The sequence below is a fragment of the Phyllobates terribilis genome, unplaced genomic scaffold (assembly GCF_046119375.1).
Source record: "Phyllobates terribilis strain yellow unplaced genomic scaffold, ASM4611937v1 Scaffold_7__3_contigs__length_470593459, whole genome shotgun sequence".
Taxonomy (NCBI): domain Eukaryota; kingdom Metazoa; phylum Chordata; class Amphibia; order Anura; family Dendrobatidae; genus Phyllobates; species Phyllobates terribilis.
This window is the reverse complement of record NW_027362767.1, coordinates 61,519,693-61,530,093: the sequence shown is the minus strand read 5'-3', so window position 1 is coordinate 61,530,093 and position 10,401 is coordinate 61,519,693. Positions and strand designations below refer to the sequence as shown.

The window sequence follows — 10,401 nt, the reverse complement described above, 5'->3', positions numbered from 1 at the left end:
TGTTGCCTTTGTTAACCACATGCCTGTAAAAGAAAAAAAAAAAAAAAAAAGTCCTGGACAAACCCTTTGAGAAAACTTCTGTTTTAGAGAATTAAAACTAGCAAATCTAGATTTTAGAGTCGCAAAATCTCATGCCGCCTCTCCAGCCACAACCACCATGATCTCAAGTTTGCCAGTCGTACCACTTTGCTTCCAGTAAAGAGGCTGTACTGCCACCTGGTGGTTGTTTTAATCAATACAATATAAACTTTATTTCTTTAGATTTCAATATAAAATACATACAAGATATCAAAATTTAAAAAAAAAAAAGACAGACATACAGTTTGCAGGATGGAGTCCCTGGTTTACACTTCAAATACAGAACAAGCCGTGCAGAACGCTCGCTCCCCAAGATCACCGTCACTGAAATAGGGAAAGACACATTTCAGCGCTGTTGTGGACAGTGAATATGGAAGCTTTCAGTGATCAAGATTGTGCATCGAGTTATAGCAAATTATACATGGACTGGACCTGCATTCTGTTTTTAGAGTCCTCCAACAACTGGATTCTTCCCATTCATATTAGGCCATTACAGGGGGCAGTGACAATTTGGCATCCATAAAGCAATAGATGCCAACAATGCAAATAAAGCACGGTGCAGAGTCCTGGCAGGCACTAGTTGATGAAACGTCACCTGCAGTATGACAATGCAGTAATGGGGGGGATAAAGAGGGGCAACCTGTGATACTCACATGAGAACTGTACAGTTGGAGCAAGCGATTGAATAGCAGCAGCTGCATGATGTGCTGCAATCTCTACAGATGCACCGTTCACAATGTTTGCAGGCTTCTTTATCGCTGACTGATCGGACGCAGGAGGAGCACGCTCTGGACCCCTCCACAGGCTGCGCTGCTTGGAAGAAAAAACAGATATCTACAGGCTCAGAAAAAGATATGTTAACACAAGAGCAATAGAAAGGCAGAGCAGCACCAAGTATAGAACAAGCTTCAGGATCCAGGTTACGAATGTCTACTTGACAAGTCAAAAAACACTCCACACATCACCAATCCATAGGCTAGGTAGTGACTTGTAATCAGTGGGGGGGGGGGGGGTCTAACCACTCAAACCAGCGCCGATAGTCAGAAGGAGGCACTTGTCTAGTTTGATAGGAAATGGATGGACAGCAGCCCTATAGAGAATGAATGAAGCTGCGGTCATGAGCAACCCACCACACCATATTGTAACAGGTATTAGAGTGCCCTGATCGGCTTTTCTTCCCCTTTCACTGTACAATCCCTTTAAGTGTGATAGATGTGATTCTAGGCTTACAGAATTTAATGTGGATTTTACCCTCTGCAATGCACAGGGTAAAATTAGCAGCAGATACCCAATAAGGCATATAGACTGAGTCTCCGTAACAAGGTGCCCTTCACTCCCCAGAACATTACCTCTTATCCAGGAGACGTGCCCAGAGATGCAGAACGGTCTAATGTAAGTGAATGCTGCAACACTAAGCCATGACCATGGACAAAACTGCTAGTGTCTAGGGAGGAGGACATCTCTAAACTCATACAATGGTATAACCACTATCGGACGCAGCGCTGGAGAACCAAGTGTGTCAGATACCAAGCAGAAAATCTGTGCAATGGCATTGTGGATAGTATACTACAAAATCACCAACTTCAGAGAAAATCTGACATTAACAGAACATTGTTTTGTTTTTTGTTTTATAACCAACAAATCCACCCCTTGCAATGCAGCAGATCTGTGCATTTTCCATTGGGTGCCCTGAAGCTCTCCAGAGACTCACCTCCTATATCCTTTCAGAACAAGAGTCCTCCAAATCCATTGGTGCAGTTCCCCCCACATGCAGATATTCCTGCCATGGTCACCATGAAAGCCAGATACAACTGTGACAAGGTTCGATGGATACTTAGCATCTATGGGATTAGAAGTTTCCCCCTACATTGCAAGCAAGGAAAGCTGGATCCATATTGCAAGTTTAAAAAAATATATATAAAAATAATGTTTTATTTACAAAAAGTTTTGATGTTGCTTGAGCTACTTTAAGGCCTCATTCACAAAATAAGAAGTGGTAGATGCATAGATAACACAATCACTGACTACATATGCAAATTGGACAAGTCGCATAAAGTTTTGAATGAAAGTTATCCTTTTTAACTGCAAAAGTTATTCTTTAGGATCCAGTTATCCTACAGATTGTGAGACCAGGAGTCAGAAACCCAAGAAGCAAATCATACAACTGATTAAAGTTTTCCAAAGTTCTCACTAGCCAAATACACTTAGCATTTTGGTCAAGCTAAGTGCACACGTGGCCACTGTCTGGCATATAGGGGCATATGGTGTGCACCCAGCTGAGGCCACAGTCCCACCCACAGATGCCCACTGCAAAAGGGCAACTTACAGTGGCCATCTGTATGGAAGAGGGCAGTTTGCAGTTATAAGTGCAGACATATTTGTGCTCCCCGTCTGACAGCATGGCTTATACAACATAGCCAAACTCTGAATGTGTGGCCAAGGGCATAACCAGCAGGCACTTAACATCAGTGGATTATTAATTCATTAACACATGAAGCCTGAAACGACAGACATGGTTTCTCACAGCCGAGTCTGCTACAAATGCACTTAACCTCCACTGAGCTAAACAGCCTGTGCTCCGGGTACTTGCATGCTCTTCCAGTCTACATTGTGCAACTGTGCCAGACCCTCAGATGTAAGCAGCATTAGGTTTGTATAGGTTTTAGCCTCTGACTGCAAACAGACGTGTCCATTCACCAACAGCAAGCAGGGGTCTTGAAATGGTATAATTGAACGTTGAAATATTCTACATTAAAAATTCCTTTAAAATAAGTGGATTGCTCGTGGTTTGTTGTGCACCCTGTGAGGAACGTCAGTGTAATCCACCAAGTGCATTCACACACAATCCTGAACCCGGAGAATCCCATGTGATAGTGACAAGCAAGACTCAAGAACTCCAGTGCTCCTTACATGTCCGTGAGGATCGGTGCAGCCTTCCATCTTGTCCAATAGTGGTCTGCCCCGTCAGTAGCTCACACACCGGGGTCTCGCCTTCTGGATTATTGTTCTTATTCTGGGGTCCTGGATTTCCCATAATGGCTTTCGCTCCACTAAACAAGAGTTTTTTGGTCCTTTCTGTAACAGATTATGACAGTGATCAGCATGACTGGCAAAAAAAAAAAAAGTCTAGAAGATAGTTCGTGAACCATTGGTGGAGATGAGTAGTTGGTTTGTCCATGGCCGCATTCTCCCAGCATCGCTCTCATTGATCGACAGGTCTCTACTGATACACACATGGGAGAGACCTGTCAATCATCTGAGCAGGGAGGAAGAGGCCAGCTGGGAGCATTGCCAGACTAGTCTTCTCTGCCTATGGTCCACAGCCAAATCCCTAAAAAGGAACCCGTCAGTAGGTTTGTAGACCGCAAAGTAACCATTACAGTAAAGAAATCTGAAGTGATGATTAATTCTGTACATTATTTCATAAGTCTGTCTCCCTCATCTTTTAATCTATCAGTGAATTCTTATGCAGATGAGCTGGCAGGGGCATAGCCTGCACTTACAGCCGTCCAGCTTACTGCTCAGCACTGGTCTCTGCCATTCCCATGTGTATATGGATAGTCTGGCTCTAGCAAAGTCATCAGGACATTACAGCTCCCCAAGAAAAAACATTTGCACCTGCATGAGATGTGAGCTGGGAAAGCATGTCTCAGAAGACCTGTCAATCACTGACAGGAGGGCAGCACCAGGAGGAGAAAGCATCTAGAGAGCTGTAGGTACAGAGCTAGCACCAGCACTTGTGAGACTTTACAAACTATAAGAACCCAATGGATTAAAAGGCAAGACTGACTATAGGAACTATACCGATGTTACACTGGGGGCTAATTGTCTTTACAATATGGTTACTCTAAAAGACCAGATGCCTATCAGCAGGGCTGTGGGGTCAGAGCCCATTTAGGTGGAGTCGGTATAAAATGGACCGACTCCTAAAATATATAATAAATTAGGTACGGTAGTTCAATGCAGTTTGTGGGGAATATTTTTTCAGAAGAATTTGGGAAAGTTATGAAATGTCCTATAAATGTCTGTCCTATTCCTGATCTAAGGCTGCGTGCCCACTATGCTTTTTTCAAGCATTTTTGCAGTGGAATTTCTGCAGCGAAAACGCTTAAAAAAAAAACAAAACTTGGTAATACGTGCCCCATGGTCCCCAATGATAATCCACATGTGCTGTGCACATGCTGCAGAAAAATCCACAGCATGTCCATTAATTTTGCAGACACGCAGAGTAATTGCTGCCATTGACTTGCATTGAAACGCTTGATATCCATATCACTACATGTACACATGCGGATATTAAACGATTCAATGTGCGGATGGTACCCGCGTCTGGAGAAGATGAGACTCTCCTCCAGACCCAGGTACCATAGAACATTTATAAAAAAAATAAATAAATACATTTTCAAATCAAACATAAAGATTATACTCACCTTCCGATGTCCTCCCAGTTTTTTCTCCGCTGCGTCCAGTCTCTGGCACTGCTTGCGGTGGTCTAAAAGGACCTTCCATGACGTTAGTCAGCAGTCACTTGACCTGTCACAACTAAATGGAAGGTCCTTTTAGAGCAGGGGTCTCAAACACACGGCCCGCATGCGGCCCCTGAGGCTGCTTTATGCGGCCCGCAGGCACAGACCCCTTGATGATCCCGACCTGGTCCAGGAGGAGCCGCCGACAGCAGTGCTGAATTGCCACACAGACTGTTTCCCAGCACTGCATTTCCAGCCAGCCGCCGGCCAATCAGAGGCCAGCAGCTGATATCTGCGTGTCGGCGCAGCGAGTATGACGTCACTGTCATATGCAGATGTCAGCTGCTGGCCTCTGATTGGCCAGCGGCTGGCATTGGAAATGCAGTGCTGGGAAACAGTCTGTGTGGCAATTCAGCACTGCTGTCGGCGGCTCCTCCTGGACCAGGTCGGGATCGTCAAGGGGTCGGACTCTGTGGTGCCTGCGGGCCACATCTGCAGGAAGGCCGCCGAGGGAACGGAGGACAGGTGAGAATCATCTTTTTTTTTTTTCTATTTTATGTGTGTGAAGAACAGCACAGGGGGCACAGAGCCACAACATGGGGACCGGGATGAGGCACATTAGTACAAGATGGGCACCAGGATGGGGACCTGGATGGGGCACATTACTACATGATGCTAATCGTAAGACAATATTACTGTATGTGGCCAATTGGGGGAAATAAAATTGTAAAAAAAAAAAAAATAAAATAAAGCATGAAAAAATATTGGGCACTAAAAATGCTGTTTTATATGTAAACTAAAGTAAACAAAAAAGTGCACGTTTATTATCGCCACATCCATAACGACCCAAGCCATAAAAAAATAAACACGGCAAAAATGTTCAAAAGGTGTATACAAAAAAATTGGTATCACTAAAAATGTCACATTGAACAAAGAATGCGGCCCCCCAAATTCAAATTTTTTCCATGTGCGGCCCATATACCCAGCCGAGTTTGAGACCCCTGTTTTAGACCATCGCGAGCAGTGCAAGAGACCAGACGCAGCAGAGAAAAGACCGGGGCCACCAGAAGGAGAGTATAATCTTTATTTTTTTTTAAACCATTACTTGGTCACACTATATATGCCGGTTACATGGATTTATATAGTGTGACCTAGTTGTCAAGCACTTTTCCAAAAGGTTCCCTTAAACTACAAATGTAAACAACCTTTCCCCCGCTGACAGTACTACAAGCACCAGCATTACCCCCCCCCCCCCCCCCTCCGAGGGAACCACAAATCCCAAGAAAAAGCTGGGGGAATGCTGCACTGGTGCCTGTACTTCTGTCCTAGTGCAGGGTGCTCCGCTGGTGCTAGTAGTTCTGAGGAAACTAGAAGCCCCAGCACAACAACCACCAGTCCCAGCAGAACTTGCACTAGGCCAGCAGCACCGGCTGGAGCTCCGCACACGGCCCGCTGCCCTGACAGAGGCCTGGTGTCGCTCACCGAAGATCTCCCGCTTCAGGCTTTCTCCACACACGCCCTGGACCAGCTCCTTCTGGCCGACGTGGGTCTTGAGCTGCGGGGCTGCCAGGCTATCGAAGGGGTACGAGCGTTTGGGCATGTTCCCTCACAGCACCGCAGGCCGCAGCAAATAGGAAGCGCGCCAAAGCCTGACACCACAACGCGCATGCGTCGTCTGACTTATCAATGCCACTCAAGGCAGCTCTACCAATCAGGAGGGACCCTAGCAACCGAAACGTGACACTTTATTGGCTGTTGATGTGGTGGGCGGGGCTTATGAATTCCCTCCTCGTGATAAGTGTTTATGTTTACAGTCCTGGCGGCTGCCCCTAGGTGGTGCTGTGTTCTGCTCATACAGGAGCGCTGATGTGCGCATTGTGCTGCCATGGCAACCCTGGCCGGGGTCTGCAGTGGCCGCCATGGTCACTGGTCAGAGGGCTCTGGAGCTGCGATGCCTGCACATGGGCCTTTACTACTAATCCATCATGTGGGCTTTATAAGAGATATAACTTGTATTACCCAGTTAGTGTATCACGGCTTGTTTTCTGCAGTGTAAACTGTAGTATCCATTTTCACCATTGTGGGTCCGTACGACTTTCTCATCTCTTTTAGGCGAGTAAAATAACCGTAAAGTAGTAATTCTACCACTTAATAAAAAAAAAAAAAAAAAAAAAAAAAAAATGTGCTTTGCTCACTGTCCCCAGGTCCAGCGCCCAGTCATATTTGAGTTTCAGTCTTTACATCATGTCTTCGCAGATTAGATGGCAAAAATATATTGTGACAGATTCCCTTTAAGGGCTATGAATACCTTTGCACTGATTATTTTTATTGCTCTTTATGTATCCTAATTGCAAAATTTCTTAAAGGGAACCTGTCACCAGAAAAAAACGCTATTAACCTGGAGATATAGGGTTAATATTATTAACCTGCCCGGTGTTGGCACTTAGTTAAACGCTGCGGGGAGAAAATGAACTTTATTCCCATGGCAGCAGTCGATTTCAGTCATGGGGGTGCCGCAGGTTTAGTCACCGCTCCGACTATACAGACCGGCTGCTTTAACAACGCCCCCAGCCCTGACTGACAGCCGGCCCTAATGCAATGCAGAGCCAGTGTCAGTCAGACACAGAGCGGTCCAAAGATAGATTCATATGCACCATTGATAGACTTGTGCTGAATTCGGCTGGACCTCTCACCAGGTCCAAAAACAATATAAAAGTTCAGGGAACTTTTATACACAGAGTGATGACTGAACTAGCATCGGTGTGGCGTTGCGAGACGAGGGGTGGCGGGATAATAAAGTTAATTTTTCCAGCTAAGTGCAGGCACCGGGCAGGTTAATAACGCTATTAGACTGTAGATTAACCCCATATCTGCAGGTTAACAGCGTTTTTTTTTTCTGGTGACAGGTTCCCTTTAAATAGTGATTATTAAAAACTTCTTTTGACTTTTCATGCGATAGACTCTGTGCTACCCCGTCCCTTTGCTAACTAAGCTGCTGCTTCTGACAGCATAGAGACTGCCCCTGGCTGCTGCTTGGCTTAGGGCTGAGGTCATCTGCCCTTTGTCTACTCTAGCCTCCCTCCTCTCAGTGTCACAGAGATAGTAAGCAAATTGCCTCTTCTTCAGAGAAAAAGAGGACTTGTACTCTCTAGCGCCCCCTATTGGAAGCAGCAATCCTACAAGTCACAATCAACCCTTTATCGAGTCGTGCAATATGACTTAGAATAAAAGCCAAATCAGAATCTCAATTAGCAGACATAGTAATAAATGTACATGGCAAAAACAAGCGATTGGAAGTGGAGGAGAGCGGTATAGAAAGAGATAGAAGCAAACCCTCCAGACAATGAGTGAGAAGGGGGCAGAAATGACACAAGCCGTATGAGAGATTTCTCATAGACTTCTCATGTCAGTAGGTGTCTGTGCAAGGAAGAAGACAGTCCTCTTGGGCAGTATTAGGGTATGTGCGCAGTTCACATGTTCCATATTTTCAGCAGATTTCTCTGCTGCAAATACTGGAGTGTTGGCAGGAAAAACACTGCATAAAGTATGCACATTTTTGCCATATTTGTGTGTGCATTTTTAATGTGTTTTTTTTTCACATTCATTTGAATGGATGAAAAATGCTGCAAAAACGCTGAAAGAATTGACATGCTGTGGATTTGAAGGTTCAAATCTTCAGGGGAAAAATAAGCAGCGTGTGCAGGAGACTCCAGAAATCTCATTCACTTTTCTGGAACTGTAAAGTGCTGTGTTTTTTTCTGCGGAAAAAAAGCTTGAGAAAAACACAGCATTTGAACAAGTCCTTAGAGGGGGTAAAGGCAACCAAGAATAATGCTTTGCTGAGACATGAAAGTGGATGATTTCAGCAGGAGACCCCACCTCCTATATGATTTGCTGGGATATGCCGTTACATGTTATACTGGGAGTCTGAAAATGAAAAGAAAAAAGGGATTGGAGATTGCAAACTGAAATTTGGTGCAACTTTTTTTTTTACTATTTATGATATTCACTAACATGAATAAAATAAAAATGATCAAAGATGTTTATATATCTTCTAATATGCAAATTGCCTCTTCAGACAGAAAGAGGACTAGAACTCTATAGCGCTATGTTTTGGAAGCAGCGATACTACAAGTCAATATCGACCCTTTAACGAGCCTTGCAATATGACTTAGGCTAAAAGCCAAATCAGAATCTCAATTTCCTGGGGCAATACCCTGAAACACCGTTTCTGCAAACTGAGATTCTGAATTGGCTTTTATCCTAAGTCATATCGCAAGGGTCGATAGTGACTTGTAGGATTGCTGCTTCAAAAGGTGGCACTATAGAGTTCAAAGCCTCTTTCTCTCTGAAGAGGCAATTTGCATATTAAATTTCCCAGAGGAGCATTGCACGTGGAATAAGCCTCCTTACATTGGCATCCTAGGGCCAGTGTGTCACTCTCCACAAGGAGAAATGTTACCCCTGTATATCTTCTAAAACCCAAGTTTGCAACACCAGCATTTTTTGGGCACTGCTGTATTTTGTATTGTATAATTAGCAAATAGGTGGGGGTATAAAACCACCACTCAAACTGGTTTATCATAATATTAAGGATAATTCGAAAGCAAGATTGTGAAATTTAAAACGTAACTTTTAATACGATATGATAAAATAAAATAGGATATCAAATATGCCACTCATAATAACAAGGAGCGAGTCACCGGGCCAAGCTGATAATTACCAGAGTGATAGCTCAGAGACAGCCCCTGTAATATCCCCCCTTCTCCTCCCCCTCCCCCACTATTATCTCCACCCTATTGTCCGGTCCTTCTGATAATCTAAATGGAATCATGGTCTTCTGCTTTAAATAAATTAGCTAAACATAACATTTCCATTATATCGCGAATTGTTATTATCATTTTGGAATAGTTTATATGGCTGTATCTGTTATGATCTGCAACATGAACTAAGGAAAGATAGGGGAAAGCTGTCCCTACAGTAAGACTAAGCTACGATGTAGCGGGCTGACTGTTCCTAGCGAACAGACCCGCCTTAGTCCTCGGCTAGTCTGAACGAAGACATATAGCATAAGGGGAGGAGTCCCTAAAAGAACTAAGGACTGGGACAAAATGGGACACCTCCTAAATAGAAAAGTAGTTGCAGAACACAAAAAAGACAAACTGACAAAAAAGTACTAGAGGTCCCAGAAGGACCAAGCGAACTGACAGAGAAAGGCACAGAAGCACCTGGCTAGAGAAACAGTCAAACACTGAAGTCCAGCACAGCCAAAAGGGCGGAGCTGGAATATAAAGGCAGATGGTCACGTGACCGCAAAACACAAGGTGGAAAAAAACAAACAGGAGGGTTCTAACAGTACCTATGATGATTGTCAGGCGCAGAGTATGCGTTCCACGCTCTGTAATTGATGTAAGGGGCATTGAGGATGTTCCTCTATATCTGCAGGGCGGTGGAGCGCAATATGTGCGGCCCATGCTCCGGAGGTGATGTGGGGGATGCGGTTCAGGAAGGGACCGCTATGTGCGCCCCTAGCCTCGGGGCTGATGTGGGAGGAGCGCAGCGCCTGCATTCAGGCGGCTGTGTGACGCTGAACAGACGCTCGCGAAACCGGATGTGGGAGGAGTTTCATGCGTTCCACGGGTGAAGGAAGTAGTGGCGCGTTCGGTTCATACACCGGATACGGCGCTGAAGCACCTACATGTGGAAGCATGGTGAAAAGGGATGTGACAACTGTTAAGGGGGTGTGCAGGGGTAAGCCACATGATACCACCAATTAACTTCATACATTGTGAGGTATATATACGGACCCTGCTCCACATCCCACTCTCTGCAGATCAGGACGGAGAGTGGAGGGACC

At 44.9% G+C, this 10,401-nt stretch overlaps 1 protein-coding gene across 1 annotated transcript; it reads right to left on the bottom strand.

Annotated features, from left to right (window-relative positions):
* Positions 1 to 220: 220 nt before the first annotated feature.
* SIVA1 (SIVA1 apoptosis inducing factor) lies at positions 221 to 6,243 on the bottom strand. Its single transcript, XM_073638642.1, has 4 exons — positions 6,027 to 6,243; positions 2,989 to 3,153; positions 732 to 888; positions 221 to 402 (listed from the first exon to the last, which is right to left on the bottom strand). The coding sequence occupies exons 1-4, from the start codon at positions 6,142 to 6,144 to the stop codon at positions 345 to 347; spliced, it is 498 nt and encodes a 165-aa protein (XP_073494743.1). The 5' UTR covers positions 6,145 to 6,243; the 3' UTR covers positions 221 to 344.
* Positions 6,244 to 10,401: the final 4,158 nt, after the last annotated feature.